Raw genomic sequence first — 24,125 nt, forward strand, 5'->3', positions numbered from 1 at the left:
GTAGAGGACAGACGAGATAACCTGCACACACCAGAAGTTCACGAGAAGAGTGCAAATGAAGCAGGAAGGCCAAGGGGGGCGAATTAGTAATTAAATGCCCCCACAGTTTGAACTTTGAACTGTGAACTTTGAACTTTGAAGCGAACGAGCACATACTAACGTGCGCCGTCAGATAGTGACAGGTCATCAGAATAAAGGTAGAAAAGTCTTTTAGAAATTTTCTTTATTAAAAAAAAACAAATTTTGCTAACATGAGCCGGAACTTTTTTGCTAACATGTCCCGGGCTCCTCCAGCTCTCTCCGACACAAATTTTAAAAAAAGCTTAATAGGGATAAAAACGTAATTTCATGAAGAGGTCAATGGAAAATAGCCGGACACCTGGCCCATGTTTGTGACGTAGTCGGGCTTCACCAATGCGAAAAGACTCTTTTGACCATCATCGAGTTTTGAAAAAGACAGCGGCAGCAGAGACAAGGGAAGGAGGTGGTAGGTGGGTCTACTCAGTCATCTCTCTTTAGAAAGTGGATTAGGTGAGATTGGAGATGCATGGAGTGGACCCGTTAGATGCTATGATGGGGCCCACGACGGCCACGGCGTGGAAGTGGATTGAATGCTGGAATTGATCCTCCTCCTCCTCCGCCACCGACCTACGCAGCCAACACCCGGTTAACGCTTCCGTCAACCCCCCTCCTCGTTTTTCAACGCTTATCTTTTCGTTATTACACTTTTAGCCTTCTACATTATAATTCCCTACATATATGCTTTTAGTTTATGAGTTATTGAAGCATGCAAAGTTTGGCTGCTAGCCATTGCTTGCTATGAAAAAGCCACAAATAATCTTACTTTTTTTCCATAATGCCTTTTCAAATAAGTTATTTTTCCAAGTTACAACATCTTTTCCAAAACAAAATTCTTTTTTTTTCTTCAGAAAATCCATTCCTTCTTTTCTTTTGTTGTTGAACACAATGACAAAAGTTCGACAAGATGTCTAATCAATTTCTCCATAAAAATTATGATACAAAGCGAAGGATAAAGTATCTGAAAGTGAAAGAGATAGAGAAGTGTCGGCGAAGCTCTAATCTACCGATATAAAAAACAAAAGTAGTTTATACAAAGGTATTACATCAAAACTGACTCTACTACTAACTTTGACTCGTATAAAGTAGACAAAATAAAAGCTATAGCTTTAACCATAAACAAACAATTCAAGACTCAGACAAATCCTTAAAATAGAGCTTTTACATACATAATTAAATAAATAAATAAATAATAAATAAAATTTTAACACCCTCCCTTATATTGAATTTTGCATAAATTAGTTTAAAAGAATATCTTCAACTCTTTGCAATGCCCTCCCTTAGAATAGCACTTGAACAACTCCAAGTATACCACACAACTTCACAAATGCAACCAATTTTAGAGGCTTGGTTTGCAACCTGATCTTCACTTCAACAATAAAACAATTCAATGACTTTTTTGTAAGATCACAAAGGAAATAGTATCTTACATCTATATGTTTGATACTACCATGTAAAACTAGATTATTGGAGAGCTTAATTGTTGAACTGTTATCACAGTAAACATGTATAGGCCTTGACTGAAAACAATACAACACTTCAAGTATTCTTTTCAACTAGAAAACTTGATATACACAAGATGTTACTGCTATAAATTTTGCTTCGGTTGTAGACAAAGTAACCGCTTGTTGCTTCTTTGATGATTAAGAAACAACCCTTGAATTCATCATAAAAACATGACCAAAAGTGCTTCTTCTATCATCTAAATCTCCAGCATAATCATTATCACTAAAAGTAATAAGATATGATCTTTCTCCTTTTTTATAAGAAACACCAAAGTCAATTGTACCTTATAAATACCGTAAAACTCTCTTTGCAGCAAAGAGATGAAGCTCGGTTGGACATTCCATATATCTGCTAACAAGACTTACAACAAACATCATAGCAGGCCTAGTTGTTGTCAAGTAACTCAAGCTTCCAACAATTTTCTTGAAAAAAGTGTTGTCAACTTTCTTACCTTCAAGATCATTTGTGAGTTTCAATCTAGGTTCAGTTGGGGTTACAATTGGGTTGCAATTGATCATCTAGAATCTATCCAAAATCTCCAAAGCAAATTTCTTTTGCGTAATGATTTTTTTTGTTGTAGATTGCACTACTTCGATGCCAAGGAAATAGTGCATCATTCCTAGATCAGTCATTTCAAACTTTGCCATCATGGATTTTTTTAAATCCTCAAACATTGTTTGATCATTTCTTATATAGATCAAGTTATCCACATATAAACAAACAACCGGATTTTTTTTTTGCAAATCCAGTTTTAATGAGGAGAGTATGTTCATATGGGCATTTTTGAAAACATGCTTTAGTAAAATAGGCATCTATAAGACTATACCAAGCTCTGGGTGTTTGTTTAAGTCCGAATAAAGCCTTTTTCAGCTTGTACATCTTATTCTCACTACCTTGTTTCACATATCCAAGAGGTTGATCAACATACAGCTCTTCCTGCAATTCACCATGTAAAAGCGCCGACTTCACATCCAACTGATAGATAGGCCATGAATTCTGGACAACTAAGGACAACACCAATCAAATAGTGTCAAGCCTCGCAATTGGAGCAAATACCTCTTTGTAGTCAATGCTAAATTCTTGCTTGTAGTCTTTTACAACTAGGTGAGTTTTATACTTGTGAATTCCACCATCCTTGTTGAGCTTAGTTTGTAAGCCATTTCACGCCAATGGACTTTTACCCTCTTGGAAGATAAGACTACTCCCAAGTATCATTTTTTTAATTGATCTAATCTCCTCATTCATAGGTTTTTGCCATTTTTCATCTTTGACAACTTCTTGGAATGTTAAAAGATTTCAATCTGCAAAAAGTGCAAAATGAGCAATTTGATTATCATCAGATAAGTCATCTCCACTTTGTTGGAAGACATCCCAAAGTACAAATGTCAATACCTCTCCCACGTCAAGAGATGACAAAGGACGTAATTAAGTGACCTTTTTCATAAGGATGGTACAAGGGTGTAATTAAGGAAGAAGATGTATGTCTATTTATGTTTTTTTCTTTTACAAAGGTTGTAGCCCTAAGGGTATTGTAGTCATTGTGAACTTCCTTCCACAACTATAAATAGAGGCTAAAGGCATGGGGTAGAGCATTAAGTCTCTCATCTTCTCTTTCAAATTCGTCCCTACACTTTTCTTTTCTCCTAAGCTCTTTCTATCCATCCCTCTCTAGCCACCCCTCTCTTTCTTCTCTTTTCTCCTTTCTTCCTCTTCTTTCTTCTCCTCTTCTTTTTCCTCACATTTCTCACCACCTTGGCCAAGGACCTTATCATGGGATCCTAAATCCAACATGGTATCAAAAGCTAAGGATTTAGAATCCACACGTTAAGATGGTGCTTAAGTTGTCTTTGATGATCAAGCCTCACGTGAACTACTCATGAAGCAAGGTATCTCCTTTATTGACATGGTTTCCAAGTATTTGATCTTTGGAAAAGGATCAAGAGATGATGGTTTTCGTCTATAGCCTTTGAATGTCATATCTCTTGGCTAGTTAGAAGAGGATATGGTAATGTTTATTTTGCACTCAATTAGAAAGTTTGGTTTCTATTGATCAAGATCGGTTATGTTGTAATAATTTGCATGAAAAGTTGATTTTTATGCTTTGAAAACTATATGAAATCAACCTCCATCTTCCTCTGATTAGTATGATCGAAATTTATCTCTTTCTTGGATTTGTTGAACTGATTTAAATCGGTTATTCGTTTGCTCTCTTTACTCCTCTCAAAACAGCTTGGATAAGTTTTTTGAGCAATTGCCGAGTCCTAAGTATTTTTTGTGATAATTCCTGCATGAAAGAAGTTATCTTCCTCTCCTCCACGTTGAGATAATTGGTGGATTTACTTGCCCAAAGATTCCACGAAAAAAAGGGAAAGTTAAGTTTCCTTTTTGGATGATAGTTGGCACCTAAAACATAGAAGGAAAGTTTCCTCTTTTAAAAAAATCTTTCAGCTTACTCGAGATCCTTTATTTTTTGGTATGATTATTACTTGCCTAATATAATTTACGCAAGTGAAGATTGAGATATTTTGGTGAAGGGGCACCATCACCCAATAAAATGGAAAATTTCCTTCGTTATTTTTTAAAGTGGCTGATATAGTGGAAGATCTTCCACGTTTTGATTTAGTGGATGAGTTGATTTGATTAAATCCTTGAATATTATTCTTTCTTGATTAATAAAGACATGTGTTGAAAATTTGATCTCAGCCAACATAAGGTTTCCATAATGCATAATTGATTGAGATCCCAGTTTGGTCTAGTGAGCTTAAGCTTTGATTGAGATCTTGAGTTGGTTTGGATTTTCCCTTGGGTTGGTTAATATCTGGGTCAACTTGTTGGAGTTATTTCACTTAATCATATAAGGAGTGCATTAATACTTGATTGAGACTTGCTAAGTCTCGGTTTTTTATTCTCTTAAAAGCTCAGATATTAAGTCTTGGATTGTTCATTTTAGTATTCCATACTATAAGGTCTTCAACTTAAGGTAATGGAAGAGAGAAGAAAGAAGGAGAAGAGGAGAGGAAGAGAAGAGAGAGGAGAGAAGAGAAGACGACTAAGAAAAAGAGTGAGATGGGAGCACACGTTGAGAAGAGAGAGAAGGAGAATTAAGTTTTGTGTGTTAAGTTGTGGTGCCTAATCAACGCCCTACGCTGAGTCGGTACACGGATTGACCTTCGTTGTAAGGTCACCGTGGGGGTTGGAAGGGGGACAGGGAGCCCCTCTCCCAGGGGTTCGGGGGTGAAGCCCCCAAAAGATCTATGATCTAGTGACTATTGTTTCATTAAAGGCAGTTTGGGGATTTTATTCTTGTATTGTGATTGCCCTAATTTTCTCTTTATAGTTGAGGGGCACCACTACTATTTTTCTCTCTATAGTTGAGGGGCACCACTATTAGGTTTTTATCATCATCATGGATAATCATTTGTTGCAGCTTGAGAGAGGTTAGAGAAAAACACCTGTATGTGTGTGCGATTTCTCTCTGTAGACTATTTCATCTTCATAATGGATTACTGCAGCGGTAGAAGACAGGACATAGTCTCACCTTGAGGCGAACTTGTATAAGTTTTGTTATATTTTCATGTTTTTTTTTCCTTTCTTCTGCGATTATTATTATCATTCTCGCTAGTTTGGAATTAGGGCATCTAATTCCTAACATTGTGGGCTTGTCCAAACCCTCCCCCTTAAGTTTTATCTATAGATGCTAAAAGTACCAATATTACAAGTATGCGCTTCACCCTATTAGGAGTGAAGAAGAGACAAAAAAACATAAGATAATTGTATCATTGACACACAAGCTTTCCTATATCATCTAACACTCCCCCTCAAGTTGGTGGTGAAAAAACATCATATATCCCTAACTTGGTACATGCAGTAGAGAGAACCTTGGAGTTAACTGACTTTGTGAATATATTAACAAGTTGTCCATGATGTGAGACATGTTTAAGACTTATAATTCCTGCTTGCAACTTTTCTCTCCCAAAGTAATAGTTCACCTCAATATGCTTAGTTCTCTCATGGAAGACTAGGTTGGAGGCAATGTGGATCGCAACTTGATTGTCACAATGGAGTTCCATTGGGCCTTCTTTGTGGAATCCCACCTTTTCTAGAAGAAAGTTAATCCATAGAAGCCCGCTTACCGCATGTGTTATGGTTCTATATTTTGCTTATGCATTGAACTTTTCAACTATATTTTATTTTTTTACTCCTCCATGTAACAAGATTGCCTCCAACTAGAGTACAATATCCTGAAGTAGAATTTCTATCATATGGTGATCCAACCCAATCTACATCCTCAAAACTTTCAACATTGAAATGACCATGACACTTATATAGAAGCCCTTGCACTGGTTTCTTTTTCAAGTACTTGAGAATCCTCTCCATTGTCTACCAATGAGACATCTAAGGTTTATGTATATACTGACTAACCACACTGACTGCAAAAGAAATATTTTGCCTAGTCACAGTGAAATGAATAAGCTTTCCAACTAGCCTTTAGTATTTGCCCACATAAACTTCAACTCTCTTGCCAACACATAATTTTGTATTTGTCTCCATAGGAGTGTCAATAGAACGACATCCCATCATTCCTGTTTCTTTAAGCAAGTCAAGAACATATATTTTTATGTGATAAGATAATACCATGCCTAGATAGAAGAGCCTCAATACCAAAGAAGTACTTAAGAAGTCCCAAGTCTTTTGTGTTGAATTCATTACATAGCTTGTGTTTGACTTGACTGATGCTATCAATATCACTACCTATCAAAATAATATCATCCACGTACACAACAAGTAATACCACACCTTTCTTAGTATGTTTGAAAAATATGAAATGGTCCACAAAGCATCTTATGAACACGAATTGAAGCATTGCTTAACTAAACTTGTCAAATCAGGCCCGTAGAGATTGCTTTAAACCATATAATGATTTTTTTAGGCTACATAACAACTTCCCCTCAACCACCTATCCAGGTAGTTGCTGCATATAAATTTCCTCCTTAATATTTCCATTGAGGAAGACATTTTTCACACCTAGCTGAAAAAACAAGCCAACAAGAGTTAGCAACAAGAGATAATAAAAGACCTATCGAGTTGAGCTTGGCAACCGGAGAAAAAATTTCCTCATAATCAGCCCCATAACATTGAGAATAGCCTTTAGTCACGAGTCGGGTTTTAAGGCGGGCCACAGAGTCATCCAGATTATGTTTGATAGTGAATACCCATTTACAACCCACCAACTTTTTTCTAGATGGTAGGGGAACAATTTGCCATGTCTGATTTTCATAAAAGGTTGTCATCTCTTCATCCATGGTTCCTTTCCATCTTGGATGTTGTAGGACCTCCTGATAAGACTAAGGAATAAAAACAAAATAAATAGAGGCAAAAAACTAATAGCAAGATGGGGATAACTGATGGTTGGATAAAAAAAATTTAGCAATGGGGTGAGAGGTAGATGGTCTTCTACATGCCCTAGGCTCTTTCCTAAGAGCAATCAGTCGAGTATCAAATGAAGGACCAAAAATAGGAAGTGGAGTACGAAAACTTACCTCAGAGGTGTTTGGAGACTCCATAGGTGTAGTGTCGACTAATGCTTCAAGGGGCAAAACACGTACAACATCATGGCTATGAACTCCTGAGTCATTAATTGACACAATAGGCTTAGGAAATTCATCGACTACAGAGAAACTATGTAGAAAACTGGTGGTTTGTTGATTTTTAGGACTTTATAGATTTAGCTCATGGAGAAAAGGAGAGACAACATGTAGGGAGAAAATAGGAGGAAGAAAGAGGTTATGGACTTGTGTCCTAACCCTCCCCTAAGGCTCAATTTATAGATGAATAAAGCTACAATATTATAATTATACCCCTAAAACTTAAAACTAATGACATCAATGCCATCTTTATGAGATGCCTCTTTATTTAAAATCATGCCACCGTATGTGGACCTTCTCCTTGGTTTGTTGGCCTGAGCTCATCTTCCACTTCTCTTAGATGTGTGGGCCTTCCTTGGTCATGTGGGCTTGGGCCTATCTTCCAACATGGATGAATGAAAGAGTTGTTCTTCAAAGAATGTTACATCACTAGAAACAATTATCTTCTTGAGAGAAGGATTGTAACACATATCCTTCCTGAGTACGAGAGTAGCCCAAAAAAAAATATTTAATTGCCTTGGGATGCAATTTAGTAGTTTGTGGGGATGTAACATGAATAAAATAGGTAAACCCAAAAACTCTCAAAGGAAGAGAAAATGGTTCATCACCAGGAAAGAGATGAGAGGATAATGTCTTATTACCAAGCACTAAAGAAGATAACATGTTAATAAGATAATAGGCCTTAAGGATGGCATGTGGCCAATAGAAATGAGGCATATGCATATGATGTAGTATAGCATGGGCAACCTCAAGAATGTGTCTATTCTTTCTTTCAGCCACACCATTTTGTTGTGGTGTGTAGACACAAGAAGTTTGGTGAATGATGCATTTATCTTTGCAAAAGGATTGATAGTCCGCTAACAAATATTCCTTGGCATTATCTGAGTGAAGGATCTTCAAGGTAATGCTAAACTAAGTGGACACCATGACACAAAAATGCTTAAAGAGAGGTAAGACCTCCAATCTTTCTTTTAAAAAGAACAAATATGTAGCCTAAGAGAAATCATCAACAAATGTAACGAAGTTCTTTGAATGGGAAACATTAGAGATGTTCATGGGCCCACACATCAGTATGAACTAAAGAAAATGCAGCAACACCTTTGGTTTCACCTCAAGGTGAATAAGTATTGAGCTTGTGTTTACTTACTTGACAATCTTCATAGTTCAGACTGAAAATGGAATACAAGGAAGGAATCATCTGTTTGAGAGACCATAAGGATTGATGGCCTAACCTATTGTGCCACTGAACAGTCGTATGCTAAGCACTAGATGTGGTTGTGAGTGTTGGCAAATTGAGATAATAGAGACCCCCTTATTCATGGCCTCCACTAATAACCTATTTTGTCTTTAGATCCTAAAGCACACAAGAAGTAAGGGAAAATTAATGGAATAGTTAAATTTCTTAGTTAGTTGACTGACGAATAAAAGATTTAAGGGAAACTTAGGAACAAAAAGGTCATATTTCAAATGAAGGGTAGGTAGCAAATGTGGACTCCACCTCATTGACCTTAGTTTGGGATCCATTTGCTATAGAAATAAATTTGTCACTCAAACAAGGAGATATAAAACTCCAGAGGGTACCATTACCTGTCAAGTGCTTATAGGCCCCAGAGTTAATGATCCAGGAAAGAGAAGTAGTTAAAACCATACCTGTTATAGTAGAAGTAGCAATAGGAGAAGCCTTGTTTGTGGTATGGGCATCATATGCTTTATCTTCTGAAGTAATCCAAATTCTTTTGCAAATATGGTCTTCTTGCCTTTGGTGTTCTTAAGAGCCATTGTAAAGTTGAACTTTTGAACAAATTGAACCCTTTAAAAGGAGTTTATATCAAGTTGACAATGACCAACAAATAATGAACCCAAGGTAATCAATCAAGGATTTCCTTCTTCAATACTAATGTCTCAATCAAAGAGACAATAACAACGACTGTAATAAACCAAGGTCCAAGTAGCACTCATGCAGTAAAGAGAGTAACATGAAGTTCCTAAATTAATAGTAGATAACAATGCATGGCAGCAGATAACATATAAATAATTAAAATCCTTGTGTAAATAAGGACGTGTGAGGCAATTTTACAACACATTCAAACGAGTTGCATATCTCTATCTTCCAAAGGTGTGCTAAACTGAGAGTAATAATCTTGATAATTAAGTCAAGTACCTGAGAGCTTGATAAATAAGCATGATAATTAATAAGGCTAAGTGCTGGACCTGAATGGCGGTTGCAAGGTCTTCTCAAAAACAAAGAAGAGAATACATTTTTAGTCTGATCTTAAATCAAAATCTCTTGCAGGTTCAATTAGGCAACGTTAAAATAAGGAAGATAGGTTTAGGAAACAAGTCTTAATCAAGAAAAAGAAAAACCTCATATCTTGACAAATATATCTCCAATTCAAGGAAAGTTTCTGAAAATAAAATTGATCCTCCCCAGATATTGTTACTCAAAAACAAAAACTTTCCAAGGATATACCTTGAGATACTTTCCTGATATGATTAGGCCAATAATAGCAAATTTCCAAGAATAAAATAATAACCTTCTAAACATAAAATATTGCCAATTAATGCTTCCTTTCACAAAGGGAAAGCACAAGAGAGTTGCTAATCCAAGGGAATCAAAAGAAGAAGCATTCCAAGATAAATAATGAACACCAGCTAAGCCCGCTACTGTTCACGTCCTTGGATAAAGAATCCTTCGAAATTTTGTTCAAAAAATTTTAATATTTCAAGGAGGCCCGAGGTGAACCGATTCTATTATAAAAAAAAGAACCCAACGTTGCAATAAACACTGTTGTTGTTTTACATTGAGATTGAATCAATGCTGCTATAACCAAGGCTGTTGTTTGAGCCAAGTTTTAGCTTTATCATTGTTGTTTTGATACATGCTACATGACCTATTTAAAAGAAAATAACCCAAGGACAGAAGGAGCAATCTATACGACCACAATTTAGAACAACAACAAACAATTATAGTTTTAACTGGATCATCAACTGAAGATCATAACACATCCGTCTTACTGCTTCATTCTTGTTTTCCAAAAATGAAGAAGCACCAATCTTACCAAAGCAAATACCAGTTATAATACTAAAGAACAAATACTCTAGGCATGAAATAGATACGAAGGACAACCTGATATATCTATTGCTTCAGATCTGAAAGAAAAAAAGTTCAAAAGAGAAAACTTATCTTTTTGAATCAGCTTAGCCAGCTCCGTCAAACTGAACAACCCCATGCAATCTTCAAATCCGAACAACACTTGCGTGTCTCATAATCCTAACAGGAAAAAATAATAATTGGAATCATATGTTGGAAGATGGACTCCTACACGACCAAGGAAGGCCCACACGTCCAAGTGTGTTAGAAGATGAGCACATGCCCATACGACCAAGGAAGGCCCACACATTTAAGAGAGGTGGAACATGGACTCAAGCCCACAGGCCAAGGAGAAGGCCCACAAGCAGAGAATTGATGGTAAATAAAGAGTCATCTTATAAAGATGACATTAATGTAATTAGCTTAAGTTTTAGGGGTATAATTATAATATTATAGCTTTACTCATCTATAAATAGAGCTTCAATTGGAGGGTTAGGACATAAGTCCATAAGCTCTTTCTTTCTCCTATTTTCTCCCCAATATGTCGTCTCTCCCTTTCTCCATGAACTAAATCCATGGAGTCCTGAAAATCAACATGGTATCAAAGCATTGATTTTTAGGACTTGTAGGTATGGTTTTTTTAGAATTTGCATTTTTTTATATTGGGTGTGTGCCTCTGCATTGTCTTCTTTTTTTTTTTTCTTCAGATTCTCAGCACGGTTTTTTTTTCGAATAATTTTTTTTTTGTGTCCACCATTCCCCGAGGCATGTGTCCTCACGGGGTTGCTCACCGTCTCAAACTCTTGAAGCCGGTAGAACTTGGGAATGACATGGTACAACACAATGCAACTTGTTGTTGCATGTCCAAGCTGTTGAGTGTGCCGAACTTGAGGTTGTTGAAGGCATTGTCGGTGGGAACAAAGAGAGTCACCCCCTGGTTCAAATTATTGAACTGGTTCTGGATCTAAGATCCCACCTGGGTTGATCCGAGCAAGCTAATTAACGCCCACTGTTCTCTAGGATCCCAGTGAGATTGACTAGAGAAGGTGAAGGTGTCGAAGCCGATTGAGCATTATTGCTTAACACAACTGAGCTAAACGCCAGAAAAAGCAGCACCAATGAGGAAAGAGAGTCAGCCATTTCTTGCAGATGTTTCCACTGCAACTGATAAGCACTGAGTGAGGCCTGTTAAGAACCAGGGCAATTGTGGTTGCTGCTGGGCATTCTCATTTGTGGCCACTATGGAGGGAGCCACCAAACTAAGAACCAAAAACAGCAAGAATCTATCAACACTGTAGATTTCTCTGGCTCATAACTCTCTATCCGATCAATGTAATTTGCTCTATTACTCGGTATCTAGCCTAGAAAGTTGTCTGTTAAGTTGTGGAAACTAATCAATGCCCTAGGTGAAGTCGGTACACGGATCATCCCAGCTGTTTCATTAAGGGCAGTTTTGGAATTTTACTCTTGTATTGTGATTTGTCTAGTTTTCTCTATAAATTTGCCCCCCCTCCCCCATTAGGGTTTTTTCATTTATCCGAGGATCATCTGTTGTGACCGAGAGAGGGTAGAGAGAAACAACACCTGTAAGTGTATGCGATCTCTCTTGTAAACTATTTCATCTTCATAGTGGATTACTGCAACAGTAGAAGACAGGACATAGTCTCACCTTGAGGTGAACCTGTATAAATATTGTTGCATTTTGTATGCTTTTTTTCCCTTCTTTTGCGTTATTGAAGAGAAAATATGAAAGAGTCTTACATGACTCACAATAAGAAGTCTCACAAAGCCTAAATTATTATGGAAACAGGTCTCATAGAAGAGTTTCACTTTAAAGGTGTTTTAGTTATATTATTCTTCTATTTATGTTGAGTTATTTAATTATGCTAGGACTTATTTTTAAATATTAGACTTTGGGTGTAATTGGGATAAAGGCAGTTTAATTGTAATTGGACTCTACTATTTTCCTCTATTATAAATAGGGGTTTATGTACTCTGATTACATCAAGTCAATGAAGTTTTTCTCTTTTCCTAAATTTCAACACGGTACCAGAGTAGGTTATGTGAGTTGACTTGATCAACCCACAAAGATAATGAGATCTTTTTCTGATCTATTATCTCTAGCAGTTTAGGTTCGTATTTATCTTTTTTCTCTCTCTTTTCAATCCCTATATTCGTTATTTTCTTTGCATTATAACCTCTATACGAAGCTTTTAATATTGCATATTATATATTTAAGGAAATAAATTTGAGTCTACTTTCCAATGTAAAATGAATTTTGGAAATTGGAGTATTCTACAAAAATAAATCGATATTTTAAGCAGCAGAGGTCAAACTGTAAGAGAGGCTCGAGCAACAACATAAATTTTCAACTTCCGAGCTATTTTATGCTATCCAAAATGAGACTTTATATGGAGAATTATATATCAAAAGAAAGATCTATAAGTATATTTTCTTACCTATTCAACCAACTCCCGATCTGAGTTTTCTTATATGAAGATATTGATCTTGGAAGAGTCAATGGTTATGTTAGCAAAAGGGGAAAGAGTACTTAGTTCGGCCAGATTACATAGACCAAAATCTATCAAATTATATATCTCAATAGATGTATATTTTATGAAGAGAAATTATATTGGGTTGAAAGGTATTTAAGTCTAGTTTCAAAGGGAGAAATTTAGTGTCAATCTGATCTATATTTAAGGATATATTCTCATTAAAAGAATCAAAGGTCATATTGGTATCATGTTTCATTGAAAAATCCAAATTTACGCCGAATTTTTTGTGTTGAGTTGTTGTTATTGATAAAAAATATCAGGAAAATATCTCATTTATTTTATGCCTCGGTTATAAGTGTTCGGGTCCTGAGTTCTATACATATTTCTTCTGTAACTCGACTGTATGTGTCTGATATCTTACTCGGTTTGACTCGGTTCTCTATCTCCGATTGGATTATTACTCAGATTTGGTGCAACTTCCTTATTTACTGATGGGCTCGTTCTGAACTATTTCATGTGTCCCTTAAAGACTTCTATTATTTATTGGTTATCCGCTACTATACAATTGCACATGTGGTGCTTGTTATTTGGGCATTGGCCCATTTCCACTACTACTATTGTGTCTCTTTGATTGAGACATTATTTCTGAAGAAGAACTCATCGGTTGCTTGCCTTGGGTTCATTATTTGCTGATTGTTGTTGGCATTGGTTCGTCTATTGCGGAATTTGAATTTCTTAGAAAAATAAAGCACATGGTGGCCCAAACATCTTATCTTCCTCTTTACCCATTACCCATTGGTTATTTGGCAGCCTTTCTCCTACCATTTCGGCTAACCTCTTGTGTGTTGCTTCGGTTGGTTTACCTTTCTATATATATATATATATATATATATATATATATATATATATAGATAGATAGATAGATAGATAGATAGATAGATGTGGGTGTTTTAAGTTCATTGAGACTGTTTATATGTATTTATGGGTCTTTTATCATCATCTTGTGATTGACAGACATTATCCACTGATCACCCATTTCTACCTTTGAGAGTCGGTGCCTGAGTTGGGACACCGTGATGGAGGAACTTATTACTACATCTATATTATTTGTTTCAAGCTGAGATCACTACCATTACCTCCCTACTTGAGGGGGAGAAGTAGAAGAAAAAACACAAGAAAGAGATATTTTATTCCATATGTTGTGGTAATTTTTATGTGACCAAAATATTCAAGAAAGGGGGAGCACAAAAGACAAAGTTTTTGTATCTATGAAGAATTGTATTTGTGAAGAATTTTTTTTCAGCAAAAAAAAATTGAAGACCAAGAATACTTTTCATTTCAAGTTAAAGTTATAAACTCTAACTTGAGGGGGAGTATTGAAGAGCAAATATGGAAGATTTTCACAAGACTCTCACAATAATTATAGAGCCAAAATTATTATGGAAACAGGTCTCACAAAAAAGTTTTAGTTTAAAGGTGTTTTAGTTATGTTAGTTTTCTATTTATGTTGAATTATTTAATTATGCTAGGACTTATCTTTAAGTGTTAGTGTTTGGGTGTAATTGGGACAAGGGTAGTTTAATTGTAATTGGACTCTACTACTTTTCTCTATTATAAATAGGGGTTTATGTACTCTGATTACATCAAGTCAATGAAGTTTTTCTCTTTTTCATATATTCAACATGTGTTTATTATTATTTCTCGTTAGTTTGGAATTAGGGCGTCTAATTCCTAACATTGTTGTCCAAAGTTGTTGTCAATCTCGTCCAAAGTTGATTGATCTCTTACTATTTTTAATTCGAGTTCACTGATGCCATCGGTTGATGTTGTTGCTTCATTGCCAACTGGTGGTCACAAGGCACAGAAATGAGAGGCAACAACCGGTGGATTAAATATGCTCTTGGTAGACTTCGATCTTGGCTTCCATCCAAAGCTTAAATTGCTCTTGAACCAGCGAATTATCGTTGTTCTCGTCAATCTATTTATTTTCGAAAGTGCTGAGCTGGTTGGAAGTTTTATCTCTGGAAGTTATCTTTGGAAAACGTACTTGATATCCAACAAGTTATACGTCCATCCCGAGCAAGTCTCGTTGGTCATCTGATCATCTTGCAATTTCATTACTACCGCTCTCTGCTGGATTGATTTATTTTGGGAATTCTTTCCTCTGATCCAGCCTGGTATCACTGGAAAAACTCCCCTGGCTCGTCTTCTTTGCTGACATGCGAAACTTTCTGCTGAAAGTTGAAGTTTTTATTGCTTGGTATCTTGCGACTTCGAGTGGATGATGACATTGTTGCTCTATTTTAATCTAGCTTCTTACTTTATTAAAGGGTATATTTTAATCTATCGTGGTGTGTATATTTACCTTGTGGAGTCCACCTAGCGAACCAGACAACCAATCTCGCTACTGTCAAGCCACACCAAACATTGCTGAGACAACTCGGCCGGGTTAGCCCGACCCAATTCATTTTCTTTTTGACTCTTTACACAGGTCTGGGTCTCGAGTTCTATACCGATTCAGCTATATTGATATGATACCTGACTTGGCTTGACTAGGTCCCTTGTCTCCGGCTGGAGTAGTATCCTGAATTAATTGACAACTTACTCCACAATCAATATATTATTTGGTGCACAACCTTTTGATGGATTCACAACGGATTATTTTATGGGTCCCTTTTTAGGATTTTTATTATTTGGTACATGTTATTTAAGCCCAGGCCTATTTCAGCTATTGCTATTGTGTCTCTCTGACTGAGACATTATTATTGAAAAAGAGCTTCTCAGTTGCTGACTATTGTCAGCATTGGTTATTCTGATGAAGAAGAAATCACATAGTGGCCATAAAATATTATCTCCTAGTGATTACCCTTTACCCCCTTATTTGGCAATTTTCTCCTACCATTTGAGAGTCGATGCCTTGTGTTGGGACACCACGATGGAGGAGTTTATTACTACACTTCTGAGCAATGTTTATAGATCTAGTAACTACAGAGGATAGGAGTGTGCCCAACATCCAGCATGAGTCAAGTCTATTATTCAACCAAGAGGTATTTTTTTAGCTACCTTGAGAAAGTGGGTAGACTCTATGTCCCATAGTTGGGCTTCTTTTTTGTCTTTGAAATTGAGCCAAGAGTATTTTTTACTATGACCATTTGACTGGAGTATTGGGCATTGTCATACAACTAAGAGTGATGTTTTCTCTCACCATTATTATGCCAGTTGGGTCTCTTGACAAGAACAAAGAGGCCACCAGCTTGAGGGGGAATGTTGGAAGATATGGTGAACTACCATTTTATAAGAGAAGATCCTAGATACCATTGGCAGCAAGCTGGGTATTTAGTATATTCTCTCACCCTCAGTTTGAGGTGGAGTGTTGGAAGATGGGCCCAAGCCCACACGACCAAGGAAGGCCCACATGACCAAGGAAGACCCACACATCCAAGAGAGGTGGAAGATGGGCTCAAGCCCACAAACCAAGGAGAAGGCCCACAAGTGGTGACATGATAGTAAATAAAGAGTCAGCTCATAAAGATGACATTGATGTAATTAGTTTAAATTTTAGCCCCCCCCCCCCCCCCCCCCCCGAACATGTCGTCTGTCCTTTTCTCCATGAGCTAAATCCATTGACAACTGACAATCAACATCCTAAAATCACTACTCTGATACCATGTTGATTTCAAGATACCATAATATAAGGTCTTCAACTTAAGGTAATGAAAGAGAGAAGAAAAAAAGGAGAAGAGGAGAGGAGAGAAGAGAGGACAACTGAAAGGAGTGAGATGAGAGCACACATTGAGAAGAGCTGGAAGGAGAATTAAGGTTGTGGACTTGTCCAAACCCTCCCCTTAAGCTTTGTTAATAGATGCTAAAAGTACCAATATTATAAGTATACCCTTTACCCTAGTAGGAGTGAAGAAGAGACAAAAAAAAGATAAGATAATTACATCATTGACACCCAAGCTTGCCTATATCTTCTAACATGGATTATATCGGTTATTGTAACTACCCATATACATTGAAAAAAGTAGTGTTGTTGTGATACTTAATGGTTGAAGACCACATGGGAAATAAGAGTGACCTCCTAAAAATTACTAGCATACCCTTGAGAGGGTTATCTAATTACATGAGCTAGTTACAATAGTTTAGGAGGATTCTCATTACTCGAGACCTCTTATGACACCTAACCAAACCAGTTCCACCGATTGATCGTGAAGATAACTCTTATGTGAAATGCTCAAGAATGACACGTGGGTCATTAGTTGGCTACTTAATAGCATGAAGGAGCATGTAGCTAACAATGTTGTTCACCTTGAGAATGCAAAACAGATTTAGGACACTTGTGTTGTACTCTAGTATGAAAAACTTACAAAAGTTATATGATGTATTACAAAACATGTTCAATACCAAACAAGGGGACAATTTATATTAATACTTGGCTAGATTTAAAGGACCGATTCAAAAGTGGAAGATTGCTCAGCCCTACTACACTAACATCTCAGCTCAAGAAAATAGTGGGAGGCCTTAGCAGCTGCTATTTGTCTGTCAAATATCAACTCATATCTTGAAGTGGCCAAAACTCAACTTCTCAGCTCCTCCGCATTTCCATCATTTGATGATATAAGTGAAACATTACTTCAGATACCAAATCCTTCTTCCACCTCTCAAACTGAAGTGTCATCTGCTATGTACTCAGATAATAAGGGTACATCTTCTAACACCTAAGGGCGTGGTAGAAATTATAGAGGAGGCTGAACAAGAGTTAGTAGAATTGGCTTTGGTTTTTCAAGGTCAGATGATCGGGTTTGTACCCACTGTGGTGGACTAAATCAGCTAGTGGATACATGTTGGAAGCTTCATGGCAAACCAGACTGGGCCACTACCAACCAGGCCTCAATTAATAATAATGAGAGAAATTAAGACAAATCTGAGTTACAGAAAGGTAAGAAGATTGTAACCGATGATGATTATGAATTATTGAAGAGGATGAAGACTCTGATGGTATCCTCTCCTACATCTTCTACTACGGTTGTTACCACCACAACTTCAGGTATGATCTCTACCACTTCCTCCTCTTCATCCTGGATCATCGACTCAAGGGCCTCTGAATACCTTATAGGTAATAAGAGTCTGTTACAGTTCATGTCCCCATGTCCCCATGTTTACTAGACAAGTTTGTTAGCATAGCCAACAGATCCAAAACCAAAGTTCTTGGGAAGGGATCCTACGCTGTTACACCCTCACTTCCATTTACTGATATCTTATTTGTCCCCCAATTTCTCTTAAATTTTTTGTCTGTTAGTCAGTTAACAAAATGGGTAATTGCTCCATCACCTTAGTCATCTTTTTCTTATGTTTTCCAAGATCTAACAACAAAACAGGTGATTGGTGGAGGCTATGAACAGGGGACCTTTATTACTTGGACTTGTCTTTAGTAACTGCAATTTCCTCTTGTCAAACAAATGCAAGGTTATGGCACAACCATTTTGGACATCTATCAGCAACATCGCTTCAGCACTTATTTCCATCTTAGAAAACCTTGTCTAGTTTAAATTGTGAAGTTTGTCAGTTGAACAAACACTAGAGGTCAACATATTCTTCTCGAGCTGAACTTAAAGGTGTTACTCCTTTTTCCTTACTTCACTCAAATGTATGGGGACCCTTTAGTGTCTCAAACATATCTCAAGTTAAGTATCTTGTTACTTTTGCTGATGACTTCACTCGAGTCACGTGGCTATTTTTGTTCAAAGATCGATCTCAATGTTTTTCTATATTTAAGTCCTTTTATGTCATGGTTTACATTCAGGTGTTTCGTTTAGATAATGCCAGAGAGTACCTATCTAGTGAATTTCAATCTTTTTGTCAGGATAATGATCCATCAAATACTATGTACTAGAAAAACTATAACAAAATTCCAGACATTCTACAAAACAACATTCCCTTTAGGAAATTCTAATCATTGATAGTGTTAACCATCTTCTGCTAATCTTAATAATGTTCTCTAGGATATTTCACCACTTTTAAAAAGATTAATATGAAAATAAGCAAAACCTAACTTCAATATAAATGCATAAAAAAATAAAAAAAGGTTTGCATTAATATCACATGATATTTGAGTAAAAGATGAACTCATTTAGCATCTTCTATTGTTCTCATGAACTTTCCTTATTGGTAGACAAATGCATCCATTTGTATGAGAAAATACCTCTAAAAGGGTGAATTTATTATTTGACGCTCTTGTGAATAAGTTCTTAGTAATGTATAGGATTTTTCTGCTTTAACAATCCTCCCACAAAAATTTCAAACAAATAATTGTGCTTAAGTCCGATGAAAGAAAGAAAGAGAGACATTGTGTGTTAGCTCAGAGGAAAAAGAGATAGACAAGAAAATAAAGAAAATGATAACAATATAAAACTTAAAAAGCTTAAACCGAAAACAAGCAAAACCTAACAACAATATAAAACTTAAAAAGCTTAAACCGAAAACAAGCAAAACCTAACAACAATATAAATGCATTACAAGATACAAAAAACCATACCCTCAATCAATTTGGCCCAAACAAATATGCAGTTTTAGTCTGCCTTTGTGACAAATTAGTAGCTACTAATTGGATTGAGAAAATGGGCAAGGTAACTCAAAGGACAAAAGTCATGTGCTAATTACACAAGTTAAAGGGAAAGAGTTACCCCCGCTATGAGAAAGAGTTGTGAGATGTCTCCAATGGCAAGCAGTAGCGTCTAGGGCACTCGATTTCACTGTCCATACAAGGTGAAAAAATGAACACAATGAAAAGTAAAATAAAAGTAAAAAGTTAGGACAAAAGGCAAGGAAAATGGGGTGAAATAAAAGTAAAAAGTTGGGAAAAAAAGGCAAGGAAAATGGGGTGAACTCGATACCACAAAAATTGAGTTCACAAATGTCCAGCTTCGAAGTTTTGTCCAAACGGAAGTTTGGATTGTGGATACTGGCATCAAAGTTAGAATAAAGTCGAAGAAAGTCAGAAACAACAATGCCATCTTTGTACTCGCTACTATTGGTACCGACTTCTACACTATTTTTTCCTAAAGGCCTATTTGGAACCCACAACAAAGAAGAAAAAAAAAAGAGGAGAAAAATGTATTTTATGTTGTTTGGCAACACATAATTATTGAGAGAAAAGAAAATAAGAGAGAGATAATAAATTTTCTCTCATAAAATGATAGAATTTGGGGAGAGAAACTTTTAATCATAAAAAAAAAAAATATTACTATTTTTTTTTTTTATTTTCCACGTGTATCCATACAACAAAAACTACATTTTTTTTTTTTTCATGAGCATCCAAATAAGAGAAAATAAACCTCTTTTCTTTTCTTTTCTCCCCACTTTCTATTTTCCAAACACAACCTAACTGAAATGGGTACTAATATTGACTTGAAGGCAAAAAATTCTAAAAAAACATAGTTTGGTGGTATTTACCACGTCTTTCCTGGAGTTTTGAACCGTTAGAGTTTGTATTTTTAAAAGCGAACTAGTCAATTCTAAAAAATACCTTTTTCTTTAATCGCGACTGTTGGCACTTTCACGTCTACTGTTGGATTTAGCGCGGTAACGGGGACGATATTCTTCCACTTCTACGTCCAAAGCATCTTGACCAGTTCTCAGGCGGTCTCGACGATAAAGAAAAGTTAAATACTAAGACGTTTCGCCTGCCTTATTCATCGTTCGAGGAAGGCGATGGCTCACACGTAATTGATCAAGAAACACAGACACCCTCACGAGCACGGGAGAGATTGAAAAGAACAAAGAAGGAGAGATGCCGAGCGGAATATTGGAGGCCCAGCTCGTCGATGCGCGGGGCCTCTGCAGCACCGATTTTCTGAGTATTTACCTCTCTTCCATCTCTGAATAATTTGAACTAGTGGCTTTATCATTTTCTTCAGTCTGTTAATTAAATTGGAGCTGCCTTTTGCTTGATCCGTTTCCGTTTTTTTCTTATTTTCAAGAACTCTCATCTGTAAAAGATTTGTTCTCCATAAAATACATCATTGATGGATAATTTGCAGAGATGACGATCTTCATAATTGAAGGTCGGGGACGACCCTCTTTCTCTTTCACTTGGGTTCCCTGAAATTGGCTTTCTGCGATTGCATTTGCAGACAAGATAGACCCTTACGTGCTGATACAGTACAAAACCCAAGAGCGGAAGAGCAGCGTCGCCCGAGGTGAGTTGCAGTCAGATACAAAGTTGTCATCACGGTCCTGTCACAGACCATTACGATCTATTTGAATGAATCGTATGACGTTTTGGACGAAGAACCTCGTCTAGATAATCATTTGCGTATTTTATACAACTCATTCTGAGCATCCTTTTGCATGGTGATGTAGGACAAGGTAGCAATCCCGTTTGGAACGAGAAGTTTACTTTTCTAGTAGATTATCCTGGAGATGGCAATCAATGCAAGCTCGTATTCAAAATCATGGACAAGGACACCTTCTCGAGGGATGACTTGGTCGGCGAAGCCTCGTAAATATCTAAACTTCCAGACATTATGTCGATCGATGAACATACAAGTTTCCAATTCATCATCGTTGTGAAGCAGATCGAATGAATGAAATGCAGGATGTATATAGAAGAGCTGTTGGCGCAAGGAGTGGAGCGCGGAAAGGCGGAGCTTCATCCGGCCGGACAGAGGGTGACTCTCGCCAATAAAACTTACCACGGGGAGATTAGGGTCGGCGTCTCCTTCACTCGGAAGGTAAATGATGAAGAAACTTGGATAATGTTATATTTCTTAGTTTAGTAAAAAATTTGGTTTTGGATTTTGGGGTGAAAACCAGGATGAACCGACGGACGATCAAGAAGAATATGGAGGGTGGAAACACGGTGGAAATCGATCTTGAAAGTTCATTTTTACATTCATTTGTCCATAGATATCAAGGATCAGGACATCATTTGTATATTGTACTTCATCAGCCTTGATTAATAAATTGTATTTATGACCATACAATAGTCATTTATTAGTTTCTATGTGTTATACTACTTGGAAGGCCTTAATTTTGGTTTAATCTCTACTAACAAACTTGATTTAAATCTATAATGCTCATAAGGGGCACCACAACCTCCATAGTTAAAATTTGATGAGATTACATCAAAGTATCTATTTGTTGCAAGCTTCATGACAATTTTGGTAGTTTAAGGTGTTCTATAAGATTTGATTCTCCAAGTTCTTTTGAAAAGTTCTCCCCCTAAAATTCCCAAAAGTTCCTAAAAGGGGTACATTTATTGATAGGGTAGTGGTGGTGGGTTGGACCAACTCCACTATTTCCTCCCCCCCATGCCATCTTTTTCTTCTCTCCTTCATTTATGCCACATTTTTCTTTTAAGTGAAACCTTCCTACAATACCACATACCGCTCATGCCTTATCTCTCTACGGGTGGAGCTTTCTTATGATGCTACATTTCCCCCATCTACCAACTCTTTTTTTTTTTTTTTATGTGGCACTTAGGTAGCACCAAGAGGGCACTCCTCTTTGACTTAATCATAGTCATGGCCCATGAGATTGGCTTTATCAAGACCATCGATCAAGCCTTGATCTCAGTAATTAACTCAGATTTTGACCATTAATTGATTGTTTGACTAATTCAACTTAGACTTTCGAGAACTTTGTCTTTAACCATCAATCAATTGGCGATCAGGCTCCTTCAATCTTGATCGTTAATAAATGTCAATTGTTGGAAGATAGGGCCTAAGCCTACACGACCAAGGAAAACCCACATATCCAAGTATATTAGAAGATGAGACCAAACCCATAAAACCAAGGAAGACCCATGTATCCAAGAGATATAGAAGACTGACTCAAGGCTCACAGATCAAGGAGAAGACCCATAGGTCCACATACAATGATGACAGAATGGTAAATAAAGAGTCATCTCATAGAGAACGCATTGATGTAATTACAACCCTAAATCCTAAGTTCAAGGGTATTATTGTAATACAGTAGTTTCATAAATCTATAAATAGAGCTTCAGGGGGGAGGGTTAGGATAATGAAGTCCATAACCCTTCTTCCTCCAATTTTTTTCCCAATGGGTCTCTCTCCCTTTTTCTCCATGAGCTAAATTTATGGAGTCCTGAAAATCAACATCAATGATCTAGACTATCAATTGGGGGTCCTAATTTTGATGATAAATTTTTTTGTTTCTACAACCGACGAGAACCAGGATAGAAACCAGACAACGCAACAACAGCTTGAGCACTTGCCTTCCATGGATTGAAGAATTCATTTTTTACCTTCCAATCCCCATCGGTAACTCCATTGAATAGTGGGGGACGATTGGTGGATTGTGCTTCGGGAAGGAGCAATTTTTCTTGAGATGCCATTACAATCAAAATTTAAAATTAAGTACATTTTGATTCAAAATATGTTTTGGCCTGCTCTAATACCAATTGGTTACCTAGGTCACTTCTCAAGAAGGGTTGAATTGAGTTTTTATAATTTAAACTTAAAATCTGGAAGAATTTAAGTAAACAAAATGCAATTATAGAGATAAAAACCACACACTACAAATGAATAACAAATATTTTGTAATCAATGTTCTCCTATTGGTTTTCACCGCATAAAAAACTATGCTTGGGAAATTCCATTAACATCAGCTCTATTAGCTTAGAAGTTACAAGAAATAGATTTTGGCTCTTCTTCAAGCACGATTACTAAATAATCTCTTCAAGAGATTTTCTAGTTCAAGCAAGACTTTCTATCTAGATTGAACAAGGTTCTAGGTGAACCTATAACGAAATAAAAAATTATACAAGAAAAGAAAAACTTACACCCTTTGTTTTGAAGAGAGACATCCTTCTCTTTGAAAGGTCCAGGCTTTCAACCTTTGATGCACAAAGAGATGGATAGGAGCTTGACTAGAATGTATGCAAGGAGTTGGAATTAAGAATGGAATGGAAAAGGCTTTGCCAATATGGATTTTCTTTCTCAAAAGGGACTTAGGAATGAACTTTCAAGAGAATGATAATGAATTGTAATAGATATGCCAATAAAATCTCATTAACTTTTCAAAAAAATGTTTGGTGGGGATTTCATAAGTTTCCCAAGCCAAACTAGTCATTTTTTGCCCGTTTGACAAAAGGTGACTTTACATTGATCGATCAATCGTGTGTAAAGGTTATATTTTTGTTAGAAAATGACTTATTGATCGATGGTATGATCGATCAATAACTTCCCTTGGGTCTAACAAATTAAGTTGATCTATCAATGCACATGGCATGATTGATCAGTTAGAATTCCTACTGGTAGTGCATAACAAGTATAATCGATCAAATGA

General features: G+C 36.6%; 1 protein-coding gene across 1 annotated transcript; it reads left to right on the plus strand.

Annotated features, from left to right (window-relative positions):
• The first annotated feature begins 20,594 nt into the window (after positions 1-20,594).
• Positions 20,595-21,692, plus strand: LOC137965199 (elicitor-responsive protein 1-like). Its single transcript, XM_068811567.1, has 5 exons — positions 20,595-20,671; positions 20,948-21,013; positions 21,177-21,315; positions 21,412-21,547; positions 21,630-21,692. The coding sequence occupies exons 1-5, from the start codon at positions 20,605-20,607 to the stop codon at positions 21,690-21,692; spliced, it is 471 nt and encodes a 156-aa protein (XP_068667668.1). The 5' UTR covers positions 20,595-20,604.
• The last annotated feature ends 2,433 nt before the right edge of the window (positions 21,693-24,125 follow it).

The sequence above is a fragment of the Aristolochia californica genome, unplaced genomic scaffold (assembly GCF_029961685.1).
Source record: "Aristolochia californica isolate CCGP_79_NKW_82.1479 unplaced genomic scaffold, dmAriCali1.0.hap1 SCAF_5, whole genome shotgun sequence".
Lineage (NCBI taxonomy): Eukaryota > Viridiplantae > Streptophyta > Magnoliopsida > Piperales > Aristolochiaceae > Aristolochia > Aristolochia californica.